The sequence below is a fragment of the Rhipicephalus sanguineus genome, chromosome 3 (genome assembly GCF_013339695.2).
Source record: "Rhipicephalus sanguineus isolate Rsan-2018 chromosome 3, BIME_Rsan_1.4, whole genome shotgun sequence".
NCBI lineage: Eukaryota > Metazoa > Arthropoda > Arachnida > Ixodida > Ixodidae > Rhipicephalus > Rhipicephalus sanguineus.
In genome coordinates, this window is record NC_051178.1 from 63,083,192 (window position 1) to 63,110,644 (window position 27,453).

Genomic DNA, 27,453 nt, shown 5'->3' on the forward strand with positions numbered 1-27,453 from the left:
CTTTCCTACGTGAACGAAAGCGAAGAAAGCTTTGAGCTTCTTCGTCCATACCTACAGGAGTTACGTATTAACGGAAAGACCTGTAGTGTATTAAGAGACAGCGGAGCAACCATGGACCTAGTTCACCCTTCTTTTGTAAGCGCAGAGGACTATACAGGGAAGGTAATCTGGATTAAATCAGTGCTAGAAAATCACAGCGTTTGCTTACCAATAGCGAGAGTCACAATATCCGGTCCTTTCGGAGACCTGGAGACAGAGGCAGGCGTCTCGAAGGCACTGTCAATGAACTATCCTTATCTCTTTTCAAACCATTCGGAACGTTTGTTACGGGATCGTGGTCGAGAGTTCGGAGAGAAAGCGGTGCAAGCATTCACGCGCTCGCCAGCCCGCCAAATCGCCGCTCAGCTGGCGGACGAAACAAGCATAGGGGCCAGACGTAAGGAAACGCATTCCCAACTGGAATCTAATGCCGCGGCGGAAAAAGCAAAGAGCGTGATAGACGAAGGGGCGCGTAAATTGATTCCCGCTGAACACCGTCCCCGCAAAGCTATGGCGCCAGTTGAAATAACAAAAAAGGAGATCGGCTCCATACTTCCTCCTGGATCGAGTAGCGTTGTCTTGCCTCCTCTCAATGTAAACAAAAAGCCCGTGAGCGCCGTGCGAAAGAGAGACCGGACGCGCTTACAACTTCAAACTACGAATCGAAAGAATGCCATTCTATGCGGAACGTAAGCATTCGCAAAGAAGGAATGGAATTCATCCGCGTAGCTACACTTTGCGTGTGTATTATTTTAGTGTTGCTCATTATTCATTCAGTTTCTCTAAATTTTCTTTGCAACGACAATGGCATGCGGACCTTGTCGGCATTTGAGGAAAAATGGAAAGCTGTTTGGAAGGGTTGTTCGAATTTTTGTGTCAAAATTAAGAATAAAGACACTGTTGATTTCGAAAATGTATAAGCCTGGCGAGTCAAAGGTCAAGGGCCTGCGCTTGCGCATGGAGCAGCGCTTTGTTGTTTTGTTTGTTTGACACACTTTGTCCAGGACGTGGGTCAAGGAAGTCATCGAACAACAGTCGCCGCCAGTGGGCTACAGGCTTCACCTCCGTTCTTCATGGCCAGCGAATTGTGTTCACCGGCCATTCCGAACTTCCGGGGCGAGGAGGAGCTGTTAGATACGAACTGCGCACCGTTGCAGCATCCAGCTTTTCAGCGGATAAGTGCGGCATTCCCACAGAGGCAAGGGAGTGTGAGTCATCCCCAGAGCGACGCCTTCGCGCCAGAGCCGAGGTGGTTCGTATTCCACGTTCATCGATCCTGGGACGATGGCCTCACCGGGATGCAACATGATGAAAAGGACGCATTGCATCTCTAGGCGCGCGCTCTTACACGCAAGAGTGCAGTCCACCGGCAACAAGGCTCTGGGTCTCCCATTGGCCGAAAGTGACGCCACCTGTTTGGGACTGCCAATTGGACGAACCTGACATCATCTCGCCCCAGTTCTTGATTGGCTGGAAGTGACGTATGGGAAAGCTTTATAAGAAGCACAACCATCGAAAGCCGGTCGTGTTCTCCTGGCCGTGGTCCGCAGCGTACGAGATGCTGCCGGCCGAAACCATGTTTATCTGCAGTCTTCTCATCCTATTTTATTAATGCTCATATTGTAAATAAATCTACGTTCTTCATCGCACTTCCGCGTCAATCAAGGCCAACTCCCGCACCTCAGCGGCGGGATGCAATAAGGGCAGTCAGAACACCGCTGCGGCTTGCACCAACCTTCAAATCGATTCGATATTGAAAGAGTTCGATGAAATTGGCCTTTTTCTACTACCATGCCACCAGATTTGCACCAAAATGGCGAGCTTCATTGTCAACGCGGTCCCCCTGTTCTGTCTCTACAAGCGTCCACAAGTGATGTTATTTCCCTCACTTTTTCGTAAGAAATAAATCCGGCAGACCGCATTACGTTCGCGGGATGAGCTCGGTCTATTTTCTTCGCTTCCTATTTTGCTTCGCAAGCGCATTTTCTAGTGGCTGCATTGCGCGTTGTCCATCACGTGCCATGGTCAGTGACGTCGCAAGCAGTGCGTGTTACGTTGGACATTCGTGCGTATGTCTGCCTTTCGACGCATGCCTACCTCTACAAGAAGGTCGCATTGCTTTCATTTTGAAATTCGGACTATGTTCACACCACGGATACTTCGTGCACTGCACTCACGGATCGAAACGCCACATCGTTTTTTTTTAGTAAAGCAACTGCTCTGAGCAATCGCTCGTGAAAACTGCGTCGTGTCGCTGCAGATCTGTTCGCTAAAGGTAATATTGGCTGTGATGTACAGTCGCGCTCAATATGACTTGCAACACAGGAGCGCGTGGCCTCATGACTTCAAAGACTGCTCATGGGTTCAGTTTGGTCTCATTTCAGCAACTAATCGATATTTTCTTATTTGGAATCATCCCCGAGTGCGAGAACACCATTTAGTTATGGAAATAAGGGCTAGTGGAAGCCATACGCAGTCTTTCAACACGTGAGGCCACGCGCTCCCGTGTTGCAAGTCATATTGAGCGCGACTGTACGTGCTCGAGTCAAAATTACGCCAATATGAAGTGAAGTAAGGGAACATATTTTGCTGCAGTGTGAAAGTGGAGACGAGGAGAGTGATTTTGCCAGTAGGGTTTCCTGGATTCTTATTATGGATTCTATGCTTAAAGGCTACTTGTATAAAGGAACACCTCTGCATGGAAACACGTAGCTTTATTTCCAGTCGTTTCGTCATTACAGTCGCCACTGATTTGCATCTTCTTTTATCAGAATGAAACGTATAAAAAGGAACTATACAAATACATTACAAAAAAGATTGGCATTAGAAACACACTAGGAAAATACGCTTTATACTGTTGTCGAGAGTGCAAGGCAAGGCAAGTTTCTCTCGTCTCTGTAAGGCATTGTGGCAAGAAGAAAGCACGCAACAGGCTCGACACAATAATATAACAATATGTACAAAATATAAAGTTCCACGTCTGTTTTGTCGTTTTAGTCTATATACAAGATTGTGTAGTCCGCATCTCAGCTATCATTTCTTTGGTGCACACAAAAGCTGCAATGCTGGTCGTTACGAAGCGTTTAAAGAAAGGCAATAGCATCAATGCATTACTGGTGGCTCTTCTGACTGGTCGTGGTGAAACATCGAACCGTTGGACAGTTCAGGAGTGCAGTAACGTCTTTTTTTGGCTTGGCCCACCGCGCAAAATGCAGACACTGAAGGGGAGAAGGAATTGTAGCGCTTGGCACTTGACGAACTCTGCGTGGACAGCAACGTGGTGAAGAAGCGATGAGGTGGGTATTACATCGCTACGAAGGTAGTTTTCAAATGTCTTGGTTTGCTGAAGCATATGTAAAATCCGTTTGGCCGATTTTAGTGGTACCACACGTATCTACGTTTGAATTTCGAAGCATTAGTTTGAGCATATACGTTAGTGGCAGAAGGTCGGCTTTCTGAAAGGTTTGTGTTCAAAACGACAGCAGTGTGGTCTCGATATCGCAGAAGCGAAATAAAACTCGCTCTCCTGAGCTCAGTAATAAGTTACGTGTTCCTTCTGGGCTTGACTTTGGGACAGACACTTCATGCAATCATTTCCTTGTGACAGATAGGCACAACGAGCAGAAATCACTGAGCAGAAATTCTTCGAAGCGTAACTTTCAGCCTCGGCAGTACAACAGCAGGTCAAGTGGGTTGACCGTTGAATGTTCCTTAGCTTCAAGGGAAGCTTGCCGAGAAAAACAACGAACCATTCTCAAACGTCGCTGGATCTCAGTGTGGAAGCGTTGCGCTGGTGATGGCAACGTCCTGCACAAACCCATTCTCTTCTTTTTTTTTCTTTCGATGATCTTCAGCGCCACACTGAACTCGAAATGAAGCTTGCTGCATTTCGCATTACAAGCGTCGCTGACGGCCAGAGAAGCAGTCTCGTGATAACAAACTGCGTTACTTCTGTCCCATTCAGTTGCATGGCTTAAACGCTACACACACTCGGATGCCGCACTCGACATACGTTCACACACAACACTGCCGGAGCGTCCGGTGCTTGCGAGGAAGACGAACCACTGTCGAAGGGCGATCACCGTCGCCGAATTGCGGGAACGGAAGGCACTGACGGCTTGGCATGCTGCAGATTTATCACAACGACTTGCTCCTCGCACGCAGCTGCCCAGGCTTGAACCTGCGGTGACCTCGCTTTCATGCGAGATACTTGAGGGAGGAGGACACAGTTCAGTGCTGTTTGACCTAGAAGTACACTGTGAGTTCGTTGTGGTCGGGGGACTGGTTGCCACCGGTCAGCGGTGTTACGCTGACGTCAGGGTCCAGCGCCGTCTGAAATGAAGGAAGTAGAAGAAAATGATTGTGATAGGCGTACACGTTATCCTACTTATTTTACATCGCATGTCGGAAGATGAGTATAAGAATATCACAGTTTCGCCGCAAGGGCGTAGCAATGGATGCGATAGGAAGCAATTGTAATTTCATACGAAGTAAGGGTAGCACCTCAGTTCCTCAGTAGCTGCTGCGCTGAGAGAAGTGACCTTCGTGCTGTCTATGGCTTTAACGCAAACTTTGCAATGAGCGCTCAACACGTACAAAGCTATGAGCCATCTGTTGGTCCCCTCTAAAGGTACGTGATACGGCGCGCGCGACCGTGGGAGACCGCGCCTGGTCGGTCAAAGGACGAATTTTCTTTGGACCCCGCTGCACCCCATCCACTCCTATCTCCATGCGCCTTTCGCTGCGACGAAGTCGGCCCGCTCGTTTCATCTCTGCTTGAGCGGCGTTCGTCGGCAGCGCTCGCGTTTCACTCATACATAGAGTATACGACGCGCTGGGTGATGTTATAGATTTGGATTGTATACGGAATCGGCGCCGGCGACGACAAAAATGCGCCTGGATTGTTCGTATCATTGTTATTGCGATAAAGATACAGTCGTTATCCTGTCACCAGATGTTATCTGCCTTGCGTGTGTTTTTAACACCGCACTGGCACTTCTTTGTTAACGACTCTCTCTCAAGATGATAATGTGCACGTTCTTCGTGAAAGCATTGGGTGATGAGAGTTGAACAAAGGAAGACGCTAAAGATAAACGAAGATTATTGTTCGGTGGAAACATAAGCCCAAAGTGTGCAAAAGTTTCCCAGTACTACAACCTCATGAAATTGTTTACGACAATTCAATCCAATCCGTTTAAATGCTTTGAGAGTGTTCTTCCTACGTAAAACGATGCGACTGCATGATAGTGTTTGATTGATTCGTCCTCATTACAAAACCAACCAGCAGGGGAAGGTGCCAGACCAGCTCTATGACGGGGCATTCCTTTTTTTCTTTTCCCCCCCGACACCTGCCTTGTTCGGTTGCTCGTCCTCCCAGCTGAGTTTCTTTACCCTCCTGGGTATGGAGCCGATAGGCCACTGGACGTTGAGGAGCTTGCCGTTGCCCAGCGGCGACGGGACGGTAGGAGGCGCGGCGGTCCCGTTCCGCAGCGGCTCGAGCCTGCCGTTGGGCAGCCCTCCGCCGTTCTGCTGCGCTCTGTTGTTGTTGTTATTGTTCCCGTTAGGTACAGGAGTGTCCGGACTGTCCGGCACCGTCTCTCGTTCGCTCATGTCCTCGGTCGTGTCGTCCGACTTGGCATCGGACAGGTTGAAGATGGGGTTCTCGACACCCGCGAGAGGGCGCGGAGGGTTGATTAACTTGTTGGCCGCACTGTGAGGAGCTTTTATCGTCGCCACCTGCAAGCGGAATCGCCAAGTCATGCTGATAAGATATTTATCACAGACTGGAAGTACACTTTACGGCCAGTTATTCTTGTGACCCTGCCGTACCTTATTCAATGGCGTGTGTCCGTTCCCCGTGATAGAGACTGGCAGTCTGTTCCGATATTTTTTGCTGAAAGGTAATAAGGGGATCACATTAAGTACACAGCTCTACAGTTTACAGATCAGTAAAAACAAATAGCTACAGTAGATATAATTTAGGATCGATGAACGTTTCTTCTTGCAGCCTGAGCCTACCGGAAATTATATGCTGACAGCAAGCGAGTATACATTTCACCGCGAAGAGGATTATTGTAGCTGTAGTATTCCGTACGGCAAAACACTTACAAGTTTTGATGATGCACATCTGTGCTACGTTACCAAATGGCTTCATTTTCTTAAGAGCGCTTTATTTATTTTTACTCGTAAAGTATACACTACAAAAGGACACACGGATAATGATAGGATACACGGTACGGTTTCTTATTCACTATCCTTCTCCTCCTCCTCCTCTTCATCATCATCATCATCATCAGCCTGGCTACGCCCACTGCAGGGCAAAGGCCTCTCCCATGTTTCGCCAATCAACCCGGTGCTGTGCTTGCTGCGGCCACGTTATAGCCGCAGTCTTCTTAATCTCATCTGTTCAGCTAACTTTCTGCTTCCCACTCGCGCAATCTTGCTAATTATGTTAGAACAAATGTTATCCTTTGCAGTTGTTCTCTTATTGGAATCGCCAAAGGGAATTCCTGGGCCCAAGGGCAAGCACAGAAGATTTGCAACTCTCTGCCACAATCGTCTACATCTATTTTGTATTCTCCATATCATGTGGCGTGATGAGAGCTAGATAAGTGGGCACCCTATCGAAAACCGTGCTTGCCGAGAAAGTTCAATGCGGCAGGTCGCTGGCACTCCCCCCCCCCCAATAAATGCGCTCATTACTCACTTATACACGATATCATACCACGCAACAGGCAGACGTGCGCGTTACATACTGGGAAACAAAGTCGTGAGGTACATTAAAGTGGAGCGCAGAGCAGCAAAGTCGTTTTTAGGCAAGGACTAGTTATGATAAATGAATTCTAATTCATGTGATAATATATCATAACAAGCAGCTTCCATGTTGAGCTATATTGGTGCTGTGCAGAAGATCACCAGAAAAAAAGTCACAGTTTCGGCGCAAGGGCGAAGTAATGAATATGATAGCAACAAATACGAATGTTATACGAAGTAAGGCTAGCAGCTAACACTTTTAGGATCCGATCTGGAGTAACTCTACGAAACCCTGTCGTGAGAGAATACGGCCGCCCGAGTGAGCGAAGCGGTTTTCGTGCTGTCTGTAGCTTCAACGCGAAGTGGTGAGAGCACAGCACGTGCAAAAGTAAGAGGACCTCTCCTGATCTCTGTAGAGATAGCGCTTGCGACCGCGCCCTTTTGATGAATGTTCGCAGTTGCTGCCCGAGCGACGCAGCGTCCCCCCCCCCCCCCCTCCGCCCCACAGAGCCGACCGGCACGTTTCAATCTCTGCTTGAGTCGCACCCGTCTGCAGCCTTCGCAAACTTTAGCTCTCACATAGAATATACGATGCTCGGGGCGATTTTATGGGCTTGAACTTTATATGAAACATGACGGTGACGGCAACAGCGACGGCAGAATGCGCCTTGAGTGCCAATGTAATTCCCATCGCAATAACAAAAGACAAAGGCCGTGTTTGTGGACGACATTGCGATTATCGATGCCATGCTTCCATGCTTGAATCCGGCAAATTGCGAGAACGGTTCGTTAAACTCTGTTCTGTAACCTTCAGTGCAGCCAAGGTTACGTTCAACAATTGATCTACTGTTGCACTGCCCCGGATGAATATACAGCCCTGCAGAACTGTCTGGCTCCTCCGGAATATAGGTTATTCCGGGCACGTGTGTTTACGTTTAGCCTTTACAACTTGTTGAAAGCAATTCCATGTTGCCTTTCATGATTGCTCCATGTAGTACTAAGTTGCGGGACTATAGAGGACACTCACTTCTTGAGAATGTACACAGTGAGCGTGATGATGATGAGCAGAAGCGATCCCAGCAGGGCGCCGAAGACGGCCATGAGCACGAAGCTGCCTTCGTCCCGCCTCGGGGCCAGCGTGCCACTGCTAAGCACCAGAGCCTCAGGGAACTGCACTTCAACCAGGGCCGTTGACTTTCGGGGAGGAACGCCACTGTCCGTCGCCACCACCACCAGGTGCGACCGCGTTGAGTTCAGATACTCCAGGTCCCGGATGCGCACCTAAGTAATGCACGTACATGGAGAGAAGGGTGTTACTTGAGCGACAGCATGGTGCGACTGTCATGCACGAGAATGCGGCAAATATTGGAGCTTTATTTTCTTTCCGCATGTAAACTGCGCACGGGCCGTTAAGTTATTATGTAGGTCTGCACCACATGTTTAGTGTAGGCAATAAGCACGTAAAAAAATTAAAATCACACCATCTCCCGCTGAAGGGGACCACGAGGCGATGCGAAGCAGCGTTTCGGCATGTCGAGCCCGCGTTTCAGAGGGGAGTGGTGCGGGGGAAAGGAAGAGAGGGGGAGCGAAGAGGGGAGGAGGAGAGGGGAGGGGAGAGGGGGAAAGGGCGAGAGGGGTTGGGTGAGGGGGAGTGGAGGTGTGTGGAGAGGGTTTGCGCATGCGCAGTAAGGGTGGTCACGCCGCACACCACCGGTTTGAACTCCGCCATAAGATGCTGCGCATCTTAAAAAATCCTGCAGGCGACCCTAATTCTTGACTTTGGTGTCCGGTAGGGGCGCTCGCTCGTCGGCGTTCGTGTGCCCTGGTGTAACATAACATCCGCCTCGGGTTAACATTGCGTTTCGAGCACTGCCGATGCGGATCTCAGAGGCCACGCAGGAAGAAGTGCGTAGTTGAGATCTGCTCCGTCGGGTGCCGCAACGACCACAGCTGCTCACAATCTATCAATGGACTCAATAAATTAATTTTCATTACTTACCGTAGAGTATTTGTCCCTTATTGATATATTTTATGCTTCGATATCATATATGTATCCAATACAACTCTTAACATGAACCATAGCCACCGATTTCTCTTTTTAGGAGACTCTTCATGAATATTCTTCAAACCGGAAGTGCTCCACCGGATATGCTTGGAAGAGAAGCAAGAGTGTACTCGGTGGTCGTGCCAGTAAATATAAGTAATGAAAAGGCCTTGCTCGTTGTCTCGCGTGCGCTTATTCAAGATGACTAATACACAAGAAGTGACGCGAGAAGCTACTCGTGACAGCGTCATCATGCTTCGGATTTAAAAGCTCCTGATTATACCAAATTATTGGTGCACCGAATTGTGATATGGACGGCATTGCATCTTCATGACAATTACGCTGTGAGTGAGTCTATTGGTCTCGCGTCTTTCGCAGTCGTACTGCGAGACATTTGCCGGCACGCGAATCTGCTGCATTATATACACGTTTTGTTACTTTCACTTGCATAATTTTCAAGTTTACGCAAGAATAGCGAGAATTTGGGATGTCCAGGTGTTCGAGAATACAGATGGGCGCCACCATGACATTTATGCCATAAACACTACTTCATTGCTGTTTTGCTTACATGACAGTAAGTTTCTCTCTTCGATCGTTTGCTTGCTTTATCACGCAAGCAATAATATAATAATTGTTGGTGTTTTACGTCTCAAAGCCACGATGTGATTATGAGGGACGCCGTAGTGGAAGACTCCGGAAATTTGACCATCTGGTGTTCCTTAACGCGCACATAAAACTAAGTACCACGAGCCTCAAGCATCTCGCTTCCATCGATCACATAAATAACATTCTCTTCACTTTTCAATCCAGATAAACCCTTAGAGTCACATTAACTTCTTGGAAAGTAACGCGGGTGAGGGGTGCTTGAGGAGACCGGCCTTTCAGGCAGGCACTGCAGCATCCTGGCGCGTCCTATTTTTGAATCCCCAAATAACTTCAGGGATAGTGAGAGCAAAAACAGAGGACAGTGAGAGCACACACAGAGTGAGAGCAAAGACAGAGATAGGGGGGGGGGGGGAAGGGGAATCAGCGAGGTCGACCAGACAAGTTTAGTTCGCTACTCTATACTCCAGAGTTAAAGCAACATAAATTAAAAATAGGAAATAGCATTGCTCGTACTCAAGGAGACACAAAGCAGAATTACGAAGGGTCACACCTGGCAACGCACTTCAAAAATTGCACGAGTGATCTAATTACACGTTGTCTATCTTTCGCGTTAGCGACTGCTGTGGCATCACTTCCAGTGACTCGGAAACTCGCCAGCTTCATGCCAGTTTAACACTGTATATGTAGAAGGAAGGGCGTCGGACGTCGTATCGAAGACAGATGCCGCCACGAGTCCTCGGTATTTCCTTCACGCCCACAGGAGTCGCTGTCGCCTTCGAAGGTAATTGCGCGAAACAGCCCAATTACAAAAGAAGAGCAAATACATGGAATCACAAGTACAGACCTTGCCTCGTACCCCGTATCACACGTTGGTGTACAATTTGCATGGTGCCCTCGAACGACCCTTCTGCTCTAGTGGATCACTCGTCCATGTTATGCATAAGGACATTGCGCGCGCATGCACCTCGTTTTGGCGGGTTGCGTGCGTTGTGGCTGCATGTTTCATTTCGCACTCACCTCGCCGCGGTTGTTGATCGTGAAGAGGCGCGCTGAGGGCCCGTCTATCGCCAGCTGGACCGAGTCGCCGGCGTCGGCGTCCGATGCTTCGACTCGACCCACGAGCGCCCCCTGGCGTACGGCGTCAGGTTCGGTGAGCACGAAAGAATAGCGCGGCTGGCTGAACTGCGGGTCGTTGTCGTTCACATCCAACACGCTCACGTTGACGCGAGCGACGTCGCTGTGCTTGCCGTCGGTGGCGAGAACCTGCGGGATGAATACGAAAAACCCGACGGTAAATGGCAGCAGTATAGGCTTAGTTGTGCGGCGCTGTCTCGAGGCATCTAGTACACCATGATTTCAAGCAGCCATTTAGAACAAGGACTCAATGAAAGAGCTATTTCTATTCGCGCATCGTACATACACACACAAGGTCGCGGTAACCCTCATATAGTCTTTGCTTGGCCGGTACGCGAGCCTAAGAGGCTTGTGATGACGGATTCTAGCCATGTTACATGACCTGTAGCTAATCCATTGCAGTAGCTCGACGCTCCAGATGCGTTTCTTTTTATAACCTGGATCTTTGTATGTGGAGACGAAACTTAGGCCATCCAGCAGGAAAAAAAGAAAGCAGATGCACACAAAGCTGTGCAGGTTATCCCTTTAACAGTAGTGTCACTGCACTTCACTCTGTCAATTTTTTCTCGCCATCTAGAAAACGGCTATGATCTCCAAGACACAAGATCAGCATTTCTGGATGGGGCACTCTGCGGCGCTGTTACGTAATACTTCGCTTCTTTTGTCAACTTTTGTATATATAAATGAGCTACAGAAGACAACTTGGAAACCAGAGGCAGTGTTGTACACGTTCCTCTAAAACAGGAACGAAAGCTCGTTCCTCGTCCTTCCCAATCTTGGAACGAGTTCCCGCTACAAGTTCCCTTAGCGTGAAAGGAACTCGTTCCAGTTACATTTCGAAAATTAGGAACGTGTCGTTACATTAACGTTACATTGAATTTGAATCAAAATATAGTGCCTCATAACCCTGAGGTGAAACAAACTCAGCAATTAAAGCTAATTTTGAGCTACATATATTTTACGAATTTGACATCGCCGGCAATAGGTTATATGTAGATAAAACGAATCTAAGAAACTCTCCTAGATGAATTTTTTTAGAGACCACCGCGGCTATGCTATGCCGAGTGCAACTTTCGTGCTCGTCGTAGAAGTGCAACAGATGGGGCACTTTCCACGTCAGTCTTCAAATGCGCTGTCAGAGTACTGCGCTTCAGATATGCAAATAGAAATTCCCACACATGCACCAATATAAATAAGTTTCTTGCACAGGAAACCACATCGAAAAGAACAATACATAAGCGTTTAATGAGTGCTGATTCAATATCGCAGTGTGAGTAGAAAATAATGTCCAGGATACACAATTACAACTTAGTAAAGTCCCTTGTTCGCACTCAGCAAGAGTTCCATCTCGATGATGGTATCCGTCTGAGGAACCTGTTTTCTCTTCAGCACTTCGTTGGCAACGTTGAAGAGCCGTTCCATCAAGTACTTGAGGGTACTGCCGTGTTGTGCACAAATAGGGACAAGTCAACCGTCGTCGTAGGCAGGGGCGTAGACAGAAATTTTTTCGGGGGGTTCAACCATACTTCATGTATGTTCGTGTGTGCGTTTGTATGCGTGCGTGTATATATACGCAAGCAAAATTGAAAAACTTCGGGGGAGGGGGGGGGGGTTGAACCCCCCCCCCCCCCCTTGGCTACGCCCCTGGTCGTAGGGGCGAGCGCAGGCTCAGCGGGCGCACAAGAATGTAGCACTGGATGTACGCGTACCGTTTATTGTATGAAAGACGTCATCGGTACGGCGGCTGTCGAACTGACCAATAGCCACGGAGATAACTCGTATGTTGAAGGGATGCCTGCCCAAACGGAACCGTCGAAGGCACCGGACAGGCGCCACTGCAGCACCCGCGTCCACTGCGTATCGGTTGTCTTTTCACTGCTATCCACGCAACCGGTTGTCAAAAGACAGCTGGCGGCGGCATGCATGAGATACTAAAGGGACGATCGAGCCAGCCGCTAAAGACCACGCGACGAAAGAAACATTCCAAGGAACTGGGCTGAAGCTTCGCAGTCGGCAGCGCGAAAGCATAAAACCAATAAAACGTCGGAAGAGTACGCTGCACGCAGCAAGGCGCTCACTCCCAAAGTACGGTAGAACCAAAGTGTAACTTCGTCACCGTCACGCTGGGGCCGAAGACCATACATGCGCAGTGAAAGGCCACCGCGCGGGATTTCGGTGGTTAGCACGTCGGGCTTCACTCATTTTCTCCGGACTCTGGCGTTGTGATTGGCTCCTCTCTCCCATGCGCGTCAACACCAGATTCGCGACGATGATTCACACCGTTCAAAAACTCCGCCCAACCACGCGTAGGCGCCTCGACTACGGTAAGTCGGCTACCCCACTTTTCCCTATGACAAGGCCACGGGGACGCGTAGCAGAACCGCCCGAATGCGCACCCACAAAAGCTACGTTCGAGTTGGCCGAAAAAAAAAAGTCACCGAGGTGAAAAAAATTCCGTGTCTTTTCCTGGCGGCAGGCTTACAATGGGGTTCTATGATTCTCGAATGCCAAGTAAATGTTTTCCGAGGTGGTCTACACTCCAGAACGGCCAGTGATGGCTGTCAGACTGGCTCACACAAAAGAAAAACAAAAATCAGCTGTTGCTCCCGCGCGTGGTCGGTCTTGACATCGCGTGCTTCCCTGCGCCCCCGGCGGGCACCTTAAAGTGAAAACCAGGATGCAGCATAGTCAAGTGACAGGCGAGCGGTAGATTCTTGAGCCTCACGCGGTCGCCCATCCACCCTGTTCTGCATGTGCTGTGTGCGGGCGCCTGTTGAATGCCGAGGACCGTTTACAGAAGGAACGCCGTTCCCTATGCCGTTCCTACGTAAACGTAACGAGTTACCGTTACAGTTCCACCGATTCTTAATGGAACGGTGGCGTTCCTCCGTTCCTCCAAAAAGGAACTAGTTCCTGGAACGTCGTTCCTTGGGACGCCGTTCCGCGCAACACTGACCAGAGGATACAAACACCGTGTCTTCAAGAAGTGGAAAAGTGCACTGAGATTACTTATTCCAATTGCGGAGGCCGGAATAGCCATCGAGACAAACTCGATGATTCTCAACTTTATACTGACCTGTAACATGTAGAGTTGCTTGGTCTCGTAGTCGAGCGGTTGTGCCAGGATGAGCTCGCCCGAAGCGTGGATGGCGAACGAGCGCGCACCGCTGCCGTCGTCCATAAGCTCGAATCGCACGCCGCCCTTGTCGGCAGCGCCGCGTGTTGTCTGCACCGTCAGCACTGCTTGACCAGGAGGGGTGCTCTCCAGCACGCGGGCCTCGTACTCGTCCTGAACGTGATTGACAAGAAAGGCGTGAGCTCCTACATAATTCAATTTCCTGGCCTACTAACTGTACGCACAGCTGCGATGATGGTATATTAAAATTTTCTGCGTTGGTAGTTACCATACAGAAAAATACCCGTAAGATAAAATTTACCGTATATAAAGATGTAAGGGGTGTCAAACAAAACGGCGTTGTTATTAATACTGATATCTTAAATGCAAACATATAAAAGGACAAATAGGGGGTATCTAGCATATATCATAATGGGGCTACATACCGCGAAATTGAGGTGTAGACACTGCTCCGATTGACGCACTTGCCAGCTGCACCGGAATCCGGCAATATCGATTCATGGTCACAAACCTCTAAACGTAGTAATTTTGAAGCGGTTCCATGGCCGACAATTTTACTTTGGCCGGCAATTTTACTTCGACAGCGATTCGCTAAATGGTTACCAGTATCCGCATCTTACAGTTCTTTTAAGTCTCATGCTACTCACCTGGAGGAAGTGGAGCTCATGTGGCGGGAACCTGTCGGCAGTGAGCGTGAGCGTGGTGAGCGTGAATCGATCCGGGTTGTCGTGCTGCGTGGCTCGCACCACCAACGTCACGGGCAACGCGAATCCTTCGGGCAGAGGTCGTACCAGGGACACGTGACCCGTCTGCGGATGCAGGTCGAAGTACGAGTACTCCGGGGCGTCTGCGTAACAAGGGTAGCGGGAAAATTCAGTGAATACAGATTGGGAAAACTGCTGCGGATCAATGTATGTCAGCGAACGAACACACAGACGTATACTATCCGGCTGTAACGAAATATATTGCGTATAGTATAAATTTATCTAGTATCCAAACTGATCCCTCTCTCGGTGGGCGTTCTTCTTCGCCATTGCTGATGCATCTGATTTAGTGAAGTATGTTCGTCGAATTTTCCTTAAGCATATACCTCTACGTGCAGCTAGATCCGCTTTTCATTTCCGTATATGCCGCAGTGTCCGGGAATCCACTGGAACATGACAGTGTGACCAGACAATGTGGCCATGTGGTGGATGTAACCAATGTCTCTGGTCATCGGATGTTGTTGACGAGTGGCGTTGATGTTGCTCATGCTCTGTAGGGCTGCTTTCGAATCCGTTAAAATGACCCATCGTCCAGGAGGTTGCCGCTGGATGTAAAGAATGGCTTCCTTTATGGCTTACAGTTCGGCTGACGTGCTTGTTGTTAGTCGTTCAAGACGGTAAGAGAAACATTGGTCCGTTGAAGATATGTATAAACCACTTGACGAACTATGGGAAGAGCAAGACCCTTCGGTAAAGATGTGAGCCGAACTGGGTGATAACTGTGGTGCTCTAGAAACAATAGAACATATTTTATTAGATTGCCAGGCATACAGAGATGAAAGAACTTGTCGCCAAAGTAGAATATGCTCAACTTCCAAGCACCGCTAGATCTAAGAAATATACTCGGATCTACGTTTTCTCCTTCTGAGCAACGTAAAAATTTAAAATTTCTGTTCCGATTCCTCGAGACATTCACCGAATTGATAAACTGTAACTTAACTTAAATCACCATCATTACGTTGTGACATGTACATACCATGATCATATTATCTTCTTTTTTTCCTCCTTCTCCTTTCCTGCCCTCCTCTCCTCCTAGAGCCTTTCTCTCCTTAATCCCCTCCCTTGTACAGAGTAGCATGTAGGCGCCTTTAGGTACGCCGGCAGAATTCTCTGTTTTTCATTAAAGAGCTTTCTCTCTCTCTCTTATCTAGTATCATATGCAACCGCTAGGCAATAAAGCGATGTCCTATCAGAAGTGACATCGTTTGTAAAGGAGAGAGATTTTGCTGAAATGAGGTTCCGCAGAAATGCGAACATGCACTATCTGTCTTTGTCTCATTCAAAATCCGTAGCAACATTTCCATCTTTCTGCTGTGTGGAACGTTCCTATATTGAGTACACATCTAAACAAAATTACCATGCGCATTTAAATATGAACGCCTCATCAACACGAAAATCTCACCAGAATTGAAGGTGTACTTGATTGGAGCCCTGATCTCTTCGTCGGGGTCCTCAGCCTCGATCTTGCTTGGCTTCACGTCGAGTGGCGTTCCCTGAAAGCGGACAGTCGGCGTTACGCGCGTTACGTGTTGCGAGGAACTAACATGAAAACAATTGTATCGATATAAAGAATAATCAACACAAAGAAAATAATACGACAGTCCAATATGGCAAGAATATTAGCGCATCACGACGGTTCTGCCGCTAAATGTAGCAAACAGCTCTTATGCAATGAAGGAGTTTCGTGACCGCAAGTGCACGAAACGACGACCTCGCCCTGTGGTACACCTCGAAGCTTTCCGATGCGTGAATCCCGAGGATAAACTCCAACATCGATGATGGCTCCTTCTATCGACTGCGTAAGCATCGCTAAGGCCAACAGCGGAAGCAGCGATAGCTTACCATAAACTGAGTTCCGACATTCGCTTCGCTTTGTCTCCTTCTGGATAATTTACATTTCAACTGAGAACCTGAGTACTGGATGTGCCTGCAATGCGTTTACATCCAAATAGCAGAAACTGCGACATGAGGTGCAACAACGTTTGCAGCTCTGCGCCAGGTAAGAAAAGCTTCTACGGGCACTAGGTGGTATGAACGTAGTTGAGCGTACGGCCTAGTTTTCACGCATCGCTAGAAGAGACGACACACAAGGACAAAGAGACAAAGAAGGCAGCTTGATTTCCACCATAGAAACGGTAGAAGCAACGTCGCCAACACTGAACCCGGCTTCTTTGAAGAAAGTCAGCTGCATTGTCGGTGTTGTAGTTGAAATTCTGATGACAACCGGGCGCATCGTTGAAATAAACTTAAGAGTTATTTTCTACGCGGATGCACTTGAGTTATTCCGAAGAAAGGGTGCAGTGTGCACGAAGTTGGTGAATGTAAAACAAATGTTAACGAATGCTGATTAGTGCTCGGCTGTTAAGACCATGATTTAAGCCAGTAGACGTACTTCAGCTACATCGACACAACGTTCGCTTACATGCGCTAGTTGTTTTACAAAAGTTTGGAGCGAGCAGAAGCACGCATACGGCGTTGCGCTGACAGCGTTGTATTGTAGACCGCGGTTCCATTATACACAAGCTTCCTTAAAATTTGTTCAGCTATAGAGTTCACAGTCCAAGCTTACTTGCACGCATGACGATTAGGGCATTTTGCGAAACAACATTCGATGTTTGCGGGAGGCTCAGGTCAAAACTTCCGAAGTGACGGATGTGCTTAAGCAAGCTTCACCTCAGCATAACGGTGCCTTAAGGTGAAGCGTATCGCTTTTACAAAAGCGAACCTGGCGCGTCTGTCAACGACGTTTGCCAAACGTGACAGCGGAAAGAAAAATGACAGCCGATGCGACATGCCCTTTTGGAATCTACATCAATCGAAGCTTTTATGTTAAAGCATGCAAGCCCAGCTCATGCGCTCGCTCCTTCGTGATACTCGCCGTCGGTGAAATTGCGACAACAAATCACCACTGCTCTCCGCCGTAGTAACCGGCCTCCCGTTGGAGCCGCAGATGAGAGCAGTGCGTGCGCCTTATATAGACGCACAGCATAAGTGCAGCGTGGCGTAACGTGCACAGTATGGAGGAACGAAGTATAGCTGGCGTTAGCAAGAAAGAAGCATGCATGTGGCTGCTGTCTGATTAGTTGGAGCATCGGGCCGCTATTATGTCAGAGGTACGTCATATGAAGTTAGAGTACTTTATTAAGGTACGATTCCTCCATCAGGCACTGAATCAAGCTTTCTTCTTTCTTACCTTTCGGTATTGAGCCCAATTTGATGAATGTTGTCGTCGTGATCATGAGCACGGTGCGCGCTGTCATAACGTGCACTGCGGCAAACTCGCAAGGCAGAAGTGCCATGTGGTGGTGCTTCTTGATAGCCGACGGTGGCGCAGCCTGTCAATGCGCAGGGCGCCTATACGCAGAGTAAATGATGGAAACATTTTAACGCAATAGAGTTAAAGAAGTCGTTTCGCAAAAATTCCGGTGTCGGCGTCGCTGGTTGTGAGTGAAAAATCATCATCTTGTCCGTGACCGAAAAATCGAGAAAGATCAAATAAAATAAATTGAAAAAATATTCGGTCTGCGTGGCAAGCAGGTGTTCTACCGCCGAGCCACGCTATTGCTCGAAACTGCCGCTTCGAAAGAAAAAAAAAACACTATATGAAATGTCGAGTAGTACAATGAGTCTCCTTAACGCATGTAATATGGCATGGCAGAAGCGTAGAATAGCGCCAGGCGTCACAGAATGTAATTACGCAACGAGTGGGTGTTTTAAGGCCCACCAATTACAAAGCGCTCACATATGTTTATACCCCTGTCACACGGCCACCACCGAACTCTGTTTATCTCCGTTCCGCATTGAACTCCTTAATGGAGCTTAACCAGAATGGAGTTGTGGCCGTGCTACACGGCTCGGTGCAAACTTCGACGGTTGCCGCATGTGGCAGAAACAGCGCTGCTGCGCTCGTCGAAACGTCTAATATTTTGCCTGTGTAGTCGCCTTTAAAGCAACAAAGAACGTGTTTTTGTGTGTTGATGAAGTGCTCGGAATCACCATTGCTGTCACAGTGCTTGTGCGTGCGCCTCACACACGTGCAGAAACAAATATGGCGCGACGCTTCACAAGCGGCGTCTTGCGAGGCGTTGGTGTGGAGAGTACAAGCGCTGATGTCCGAAAAAATACAACTAAAACTTACACTACGGGGCACGAAATGCTACGCAAAAAAAGACCAAAATTACAATTGAGCTCATTAGGACGATTTTGCTAGTGCGGTTTCAGCGTAGCAGTAGCTGGCTGGGAACGAGAGTACTCCACCGAGCTGAAATGGTCATTACCGAACTCCCTCCACCAAAAGCTCCATTTGACTTCCTCAGCGAAATGGTGACCGTGTGACATGAACCCCATCTCCCTCGAGGAAAAGACGAGGGAGTTAAACGGAGTTCACGGGTGCCCGTGTGACAGGGGTACTAATCATCAACGGCTGCAAAAGCATCAACAAAGTCAGCGGCTGCGTATGTTCGCCTGTTGCCTTACGTACGCGTAGTGGGCCCTTCGCTGATTCGCAGAATTATGGCGTAGTGAGCACTTAACCACTGTACTTGCAGCAGGCATTCTAGGATAGTTAGAAACGGCCAGTGTTACGCGCGCAGACGTTTGTTCCCTCGCGGCGCGGTTGAGACATGCACCGAGAACCGAAGCTAGGCTAGCAATTGAGAAGGCGATGCAAACGGGGCCCGATTACGCTATCGCATTCTACTCTTGAAAGCGAAGCTCAAGTTTCCTCTAAATTTTTGCTCAACCTAATAATACCCATGGCTCCGCCGTCAAAACCGCTCGCTTATGCAGCCTCAGGGTACCAAAATTCACTGATAATTTAGTTAACATCAAATTAAGTCAGCTAATCAAGACGGACGTCGCTCATTTTGCGCTATCTCTTGTACAATAAAACAAGAGCAACCCGTGCCTCGCCTTCCAAGCTGTCTCCAGCAGCGCGCATCGACAAGAACAGCGCGCCACCGAAAGACCAGGCGACGCCTGCGGCTCCGGCGAAACGGTGCGCGCGACACGGTCGCTGCAGCCGGAGGCCTCTCCCGGCGACAAAGCGAATCGGCGGCGGGGGTAACGTTCGCGACCGAAGGTCATCCTCAGATATGCCTCAGGTCACGGTCCGGGTGTCGCGAAGAAAGGACACCCAGCGCGTCCTCTTCGTCGAGAGCGCTCAAGCGCGGGCCCACGGGCCACTGAGTCGAGCGGAGGCTTCGGGTGGAGACTGGCTCGCGACCATCCTTGCTCACGCTGCACACGCGACGATACGATGCGAGCGCGGTGTCGGGCTCGTTGAGAGCGCGTGCGCTGCATGCTGCGGAATATACTGTCGACATGCGGCCAACGGAGCAGCCACGCAGCGTGCTCCCGCACCGCACATTGAATAAAGAAATGACGCCGCGGTATGGTGGCCATATCTACAGTCACTAAATCGCAGTGAAGATCAGGCTGCGGCACTTGTGCCATTAGCATTACCTATTCTACCGTCATGCTGATCTCAACGTTCTGCTCCGAGAAGTTTTTTCGAGTACACCCATTCGCTGAGTTACCGAACTTGAGTTGGATCGAATGCGGGCCAGCGTAAGGCTAGTGTGATGATAAGATGAAAGTGAGAAAACCAGCGTTGCCACAGTGTGCAGACTGGTAAGGTTTCACGCCTATGCTTTATGTCACGCCAGGCCCGTAGCCAGGAGGGGGGGGGGGGGGCTACCCCCCCCTGGCTTCGGACCTAGCCCCTAGGGCCCTAGCCCCCTTCCCCTCTTCCGAGCTTACACGCTCACGGATGACGGCATATTGCACTTCTGCGCTTGAAGATAATTTGTCTGCGCAAGTTTCAGCCTGCTGACTCATAGCCTATTGCTGGTGTGTGAAGTCCCCATGCGCGCAGCCAAGTATTTCTATATCCTTCGCCCATCTAAATGACCACCGTGCGAAGGACACGCTGCTTTTGCAAGTTGATGCCGTTGTCAGTTGGCCGCCTAATGTGATTGGACGTTTCATTGCGCCACTTCCTAATAACTGGGCCGTCAAGCAATTCCCATCAGCGAAATGAATCGCTTGTCAAAAACGTTAAACGTTAAAGTGTCATTACGGTTTAACATTGAACTCTTAGTACAGCAGCACGCAGCCGGCGTGGGCAACTTATAAACACATGACTCGGGGCACCCACTCGCAATGGCAGGTCTGCCAGGCTGGGAACCTGCAAGACGTTTCTTATATACAAGAATTTGAACATTCCAGGTAATTTTTCTCTGCCTCCTTTTGACAGCACCTTAAGAAGCTCAAAGTAAGCTTAAGCTTATGAAGGACACGTGTGTTTCAACAATGTTGCCTTCATTCGAGAAGCTTTTCGAGTTCTTCGCAAAACTTACGCTGTTTGCTAAGGAACTACAACCATACTTCATGCGAAAAGAACATTACAAGGCTACTGCAGTCATGTTTGCTTACACTGTACGAAACTAGCTATTTTTGGTCACTCACTTTCGCTTCTTTTGAGCCGTGACGCAAGTATATATGATGTGCTTAAGTGATAGCGCGAAATTGCCGTTGAAAACAAACCACTGATATTCGCTCATGCACAATATAACAACAGCGCATGCCCTTTTCAAACTGTTCGATATGCTTAATCATTTTGCTACGCAAACATTAATATGCTGTCTACTGGTTGAACGGTCGAAGGTGCTGATCGTCACAGTCATTTAGCCGCACACTGGCTAATTTTTCCCCTTGAGTACATCATGAAGGAAACAGGAGTGGGGGTGAGGCAGTCGGAAAGTTAAATGTGTAAAGAGAAAAGTCACAGTTTCGCCGCAAGGGCGAAGCAATGAATGCGGTAGCAAGAAATTAATGCTATACGAAGTGAGGCTCGCCAATGGATACTCTCAGTTTGAACAGCGTTCCTGTAGCAAAGGCGGCCGAAGCAGCGAAGGAAACTAGCGTGCTTCAACTGTCGAGCTGTGACACTTGATAGTTCGCGCTCATCTTCTGTTTGTTCGTTTAGCGGCGTCCCTTCAGCTCGAGTGACTTTCGTACGCTCGGTAACATGAGCGCTGACATCACGGTGAAAGCGTGAAACATTCCTCTTCCCCTCACCGCGAGAAAACCGCGCGAGCAGACAACGGAAGGGCAATGTTCTCGCTGCGCAAATATAAGAAGCGAGCGAGCTCGACGACGACTTTAAATGCGCCCGTCGCGCTGCTAGCGCCATCTCGCTGGTAATGAAGAAACGCTTATTATCGCCTGCCGTCTCTGAGTCCGTCCAGCGGTAAAGGGTATGTATATAACGCTCGCCGTTAGCTACGTGGAGGATCTGCGTTTCGTGGCGTAGTGGATGGCGCCACTCGCTGCGGAGCAAGAGGTCCCTGGTTCGATTCCGCGCTTCGGAAGCATTTTTCTGAATTATTTTTCTTTGGGGCTTTTATATATATATATATACATATATATATATACATACTTATACATATACGGTGCATGACGGCGACGGGGACGGACATTTTCCAGCCGAGACTGTCCATATAATTGCTATCGCAATAATAGAGAGAGAGAGCGCATACACAACGTCACAGGCGCTCACTCTTGTGCGGTATGCGACACCGCTATTAGTCTACAGTCGCTTGTGCTATTTTGTTGTTTTAAAGACGATAGTCTTTCTTGGGGAACTTAAACGCAGAAATTTTGGTCTGTCTTTCTGTCTGTCTGTCTGTCTTTCTGTTTGTCGGCACGTCCCTCGATTCAGCCACTCGGCCAAAGTTGAACCACTTGCCCAAGGGCCAGCCGTCTTGAACTGGTACGGCTGTTCATACTTGTGAACGTTGTCGATCAAAAAGTAAATATCATGCATATCTGAGGTGCAACATCACTAGGTAAGTATTAGGTGGCGTGTTCCTTTAATAGAAAATGCATACATACGTAATTTTAAGGACCCTAGTTTCTTAAGCTGCGCTGAAAATGCATAAGAATGGAAGCTTGAGCGAGTTGGTATGCGTTCATCTTTGTTGAAACAGCGCTCACTAGACGACGACGAAGTAAAAGAAGGCACAGGGCAGGCCAATGGGCAGGCAGCGCCTGTCCTGTGCCTTCTTTTACTTCGTCGTCGTCTAGTGAGCGCTGTTTCTACAAAGCTGAAAATGCGACTGCGCTGAAATTTGCCTTCCTCCGTGCCCTTCGCACGAGCTCATTGTTGTGTTTCGGTTTCGGTTCTGTATTGCACTGTACGAATGCCATGGGTTGGTGTTGAAAAACTTTAGTTTTGAGAAGGCCAAGAAGGTGAAAAAAAATATTTAAAAAATTGAAAAAAGCAGCGTTGTGGGCGGCCTTCAGGCTGCCGGTTGTGGGCGCCGCTCTGGCGTTCCTGTTTACCCAGGCGACGTGTAAATAAAAGAGCGTGTGGAGAGTACTCGTTGAGTGCGGACGTTTCTCTGCTTCAGCGCTTCACGCCAAACCGCATTTTCGGGCTGGCTGGCGTCCCCGCCGGTTGCGTTGGTCACCGCCGGTCTTCGCCTGCTGCTGCGCCGGGACTACCAGCACGCAACACAGCACTCATGTTTCCCGACGTATTGCCAGATGGCGTCCATATCTCACACAGCGCCTCTTCTATCGTCTTTACACGACATTTGCAGCGAAGCACGCAGATACGCGGCCAATTTTTTTTTATAAGACGTCTTTCTGCTTCTATGTGAGAGTCGTTCGTCAGCTTTCGCGTCATACCGCAGTTTCAACAATACCTTCGTCGCCCCTCAGCTGCTTCGACTTATCGGGACGACATTCCAGGATGGCTTCTACTGACGTCGGTCGATGGTAAAGGCTGGTCGTAGTAATTACGCGGCTGTATTCTTTTCGTCCGCTGGAGCTCAGACCTATATCCTATGCGCATAGGCGTGCGCAGGGGGGGGGGGGGGGGGGGCAAGAGGGCGAGAAGGGGGGGCGCAAAGTCAGCCCTATACATTGTAGGGGGGGGGGGGGCGAGAAGAGGGGGCGCAAAAGCAGCCGCATACATTGACATAATAGGGAGGGGGGGCGCTGCGACGAACCTTCGCCCCCCCTGAAGGGGAACCCTGCGCACGCTTATGCCTATGCGCATCAGGCGCTGCAGCCTGGGCTGGCATCGCAGGCCTCGGAGCTCCGTGACCACCACCACTATAGTCGTCGCGTAACGACGATGAACGCACGGGGCATCCGAGAAGGTAACAAGAGCGTCGTCTCGCACGCGTGGCGGCGCAGACCTCGGGGAAGAGAAGCCTTTGTTCTCCGGATCGCAGACCAGGAGGGGCGTGGCGTTAATGAAAGTTTGCGTTTCGCGAGACGGCCCCTCGCGCGAGGTGGCGTCTGTCGGGAGTGCAATGCACGCGTCGTGACGTCCGGGCCACTTCTGTTTCTCGTTTGTTCAGCAGGCCTTATACTAAAGCGACAAAGGAGTTCTTATTTGTTTTATTTTTGCTCCTTTTTCTTTCTTTCTTCTCTCTATTGTGTACCAACAGCAGACAACGAAGGCGGAGGCGATGACGCAGTCCTAGAGTACATTGTTACCCAGCAGTATGCGGCCACGCCTGATTCAGGGTGTTACGAGCAGTCACGCTCTCGCTAAAACGCCGTTTTTGCACCCACCAAGCTGACGTGCTCACTTTTTTCAAGGCCACATGATAATTAAAAAACAAACTGTCGCTAAAAAATTAAAGTATGAAAATCAGAGAATGTCATGTTCGTGATTTAAGAACCGCCAAAGCCCGTCGACACAACGCGCCACCTTGACTCGAGAAAGTCGACGGCAGCGCCCTCTTTGCGCAAGTCGTCACTGTGTATGAGCGGTAATCGGCGCATCTTCTTCACAAGCGCGACGTCATTTTATGTTGAATAGCGGCTCTGGGATCCGCTCAGTCAAGTGAAAGATTAACTTCCAGTCGAGGCTTGTCTGATAATATGGAAGAAAGACCACTTAAAAGCTGGAACTCTCTAAATACATCTCTAGTATGACGTTTTGGAGAAAAGCTTTCGCGATGCCAAGGACGAGGAAATAGACGCTACGTAACGAATTGTTGCCCTTCCTCACGATAGAAACGCCCTTCTTCGTGGACCATGATACTCTTTTACCATATACTTCTATTAGGGCGCCATATATGTCCATCATAATTTTTTACTATTCCCAAAACTGAAATAATTGAAAGAAAGGTTGGTGTTCTCGCGAGATGTTAATGCGCTACGACGATGTACAGCAGAAGGGGAAGAAGCCGGCTGTTTTACATTAAAGTGACAGGCAACAAAGGGACTGACCGATCCCATTTACTCCCTTACAAGAGATTTCGGCAAAAAGCTCTGCACACGCGCACCATAGTCACACTCAGTACACTTAAGGAAGCTCTTCGCGCGAAAGATCACGCACGAGTCCTCTATAATTGGCAAGGGCTCATTTCTACTGCATTCTGACTGCCCCTTACTCATACGAAGTCTTATACATGGTCTCGTTTTCTCTCATGTAGAAGCGAAGCGCGGGGAAAGCAGGACACAGTACAGAACACACGGGACACTGTGTCCTGTTTACTGCTTACTGTGTCCTGTTTTCCTCGCGCTTCGCTTCGACATGAATCTATAACAACTCGACCAGTACTATACGTTATGTATAGAACCTTATGTAATGCCTTCGGGCCCTTAAGGTGTAATAAATGAAAATGAATGAAATGAAATACGTTACCTCAGCTCGTTTTCTTTTTCATCGACGCCTGTGGCCTGTTCAAAACCCACTTTCAAGAAGGTTTTCCGCCGCATGTGCTCGCAGCCATTGGCCACATGCTTTTGCTGAGCCAATTCTGGCGCTGATATCATATCATTAGGAAAACCGGCTCACCAATGAAAATGAGCGCTTATTAACAAAAAAAAGTTTCTTGTTTTTTTAATCCGATCTCTGTAGCCCTTTTTTGATTCAAGCATCCACAGTTTATCAAAGTTGCACGTTGGGCTTGTTGGTATAGCATACTGTAGGATTACGGCGCGACGCGACTGGCGCAGGACAGAAGAGAGGACGGAGTAGACAACGCCACTTGGCGTCAACACTCATTACAAGAGCGAAAAGAGGCGCACATTTCTGCGAAGATACAGTCAGGCAATGAGGGGTCCTTTAGGAAGAACGAGCCATCTTACCGCGCGGGTGGTGTTGTGCAGCTGGACGAAGTACCTCTCGGCCAGGAACCTGGGGTTCTGATCGTCGGCGTCGTGCACCACCACCACAAGGGTGGTGTGAGAGCTCTGTGGTGGGTTGCCTTGGTCCTGCGCGATAGGAGAAGGCAAGGAATTCCGTCACACTCTTGAGTAACGGTAGGGATACTTCTCGAAATTTTCGAAATTTTCTGCAGTTGCTTTCAAACGATCCTGCACCCAACAGTAACAATTTCTCCAGAAATCTCGACAGAGTGAGGTATGTCTCATAAAATAAAAGATTTGTTGATTCCGGGGATAAAAAAATGTTACCGGATCATAATATGGAGGTTACGCGAGGTCATGGGCAGGAAGGAGATTTGATGCGAAATGCTGAGTCTCTCGTCATATGTTGAGAATTACGGCCAGGGCGTAAGTAAATAACTCTACTTGCATAGAAGTCGGCATTGAGCCAAAGGAACGCATTTATGCATACTGTCTTGGTTATCACAGCTGAAGGAACAAGATGACGTTGATGCTGCGTTGTTCCGTGTTCGGAGGCTTTCCCGCATCAACAACCTTTACCTCTTGCATGCAGGCACTGCCAAATGCCGTAAATCCACTACAGTTTCTCAAATGGTGGTTCGCGAAGCAATTGTTAGGGGTCCGCGAAACGCATAATAAAAAAAACAGCAACAACAACAAAAAAACTCGTTTTTTGGAGGCACACTATGTGCCGTGACAGCGGCCCCTTGTGATTTTTAATATGCTTCACCGCATAACAATTTTCATTGCGGCGGAGCTGACTTATCTGTCCCCTTCTCCATGGGATGGCTGTAAAACGTTTGTTGCAGTTTTCTACGACATATGCACGACAGCGTATTTTTCCAGGCTTGCACACATGGAGAGCAAACATAGCTATAATAAGGCTGAGTGTGGCTGCAAACTGCACACCTTATTGACGAGCTGTTGCGATTAAATTGGCGTGGCACTTTACTTTGACCATTCGTTGCCAGGAAGAAATAAAAGGCGCCTATTTCACGCTGCATGTGTGTTAATTTAGCTACCCCCCCCCCCCCCCCCCCCCCGCGCCCTATAGTCTCTCACTGCAAGGGGTCCCTCGTCACCATCAGTCCACAAGGGCTCCGCCCCCAAGACTGTACCTATATTTAGTAGTATACTGTCTTCGATTTACTGCTTCCTCTTTATTCTGAACGTTTGCTCAAGCATAGATAGGCTCGATCGATGCATACGCGTTTCATTCATTGTTTCTTTTTTTTTTTCGCCGGCACAAAGAGCTGTGGAGTAGGAAAGAGTGTCGCGCATAGTGGCTTACCTGCGCCCTGAGAGTGACGGTGAACTTGGGAAGTGTCTCGTGGTCCAACCTGTCCTGGAGCACCAGAGAACCCTCCAGCCGGTTTTCGAACGCCAAAAGGTGCTGCGGTAAGCAAGTATGTAAGCACGGTGCAATGTGACCCCGGCCCCTCGTCACTGTCAAAGTAACACCTGGTCATACTTTTTTCTGATACACTGTGCAGCGCACGCATCAAAACACACAATATCAAGAGGAAGTGCTACAGTCAGGTGAAGACATATAAACAGCAAACAACGAAACTTGTGCTCACAATACGTTCACGTCTTCTAACTGGAAATTGTCACAGAACACTCGCGAGCACTCGGCTCGCGAGTGTTCACTCGGCTGATGTCAAAGAATACTCGCGAGCAAAAAAGCTTTGAGAAAAGAGCTTCAGGGGACAAATTTCCAAAGCTTTTACTTCGTAAGTCAGCTTTCGTTCTGACCTGCTGGCCAACGCTAATATCTTCAACATTGTCATTGGCTGTTCTTACGAACAGTGTCTGCGTCC

At 48.9% G+C, this 27,453-nt stretch overlaps 1 protein-coding gene across 4 annotated transcripts in view; it reads right to left on the minus strand.

Annotated features, from left to right (window-relative positions):
* Window positions 1-2,736: 2,736 nt before the first annotated feature.
* The window catches only part of LOC119386681 (protein dachsous-like), a 273,978-nt gene continuing 249,261 nt past the window's right edge, over window positions 2,737-27,453 (minus strand). For 2 of the 4 annotated variants that reach the window (XM_037653972.2, XM_049413216.1), the window contains 8 exons: window positions 15,879-15,969; window positions 14,360-14,559; window positions 13,653-13,865; window positions 10,460-10,705; window positions 7,820-8,073; window positions 5,869-5,932; window positions 5,392-5,775; window positions 2,737-4,371 (listed from right to left, as the gene is read on the minus strand). In XM_037653972.2, the coding sequence (XP_037509900.1) occupies window positions 4,285-4,371; window positions 5,392-5,775; window positions 5,869-5,932; window positions 7,820-8,073; window positions 10,460-10,705; window positions 13,653-13,865; window positions 14,360-14,559; window positions 15,879-15,969 (1,539 nt within the window). In that variant the 3' untranslated portion in view covers window positions 2,737-4,284. Of the gene's footprint in view, window positions 4,372-5,391; window positions 5,776-5,868; window positions 5,933-7,819; window positions 8,074-10,459; window positions 10,706-13,652; window positions 13,866-14,359; window positions 14,560-15,878; window positions 15,970-25,594; window positions 25,721-26,924; window positions 27,027-27,453 lie in introns of all 4 variants that reach the window. The other 2 variants (XM_049413214.1, XM_049413215.1) reach the window with 2 other exon arrangements.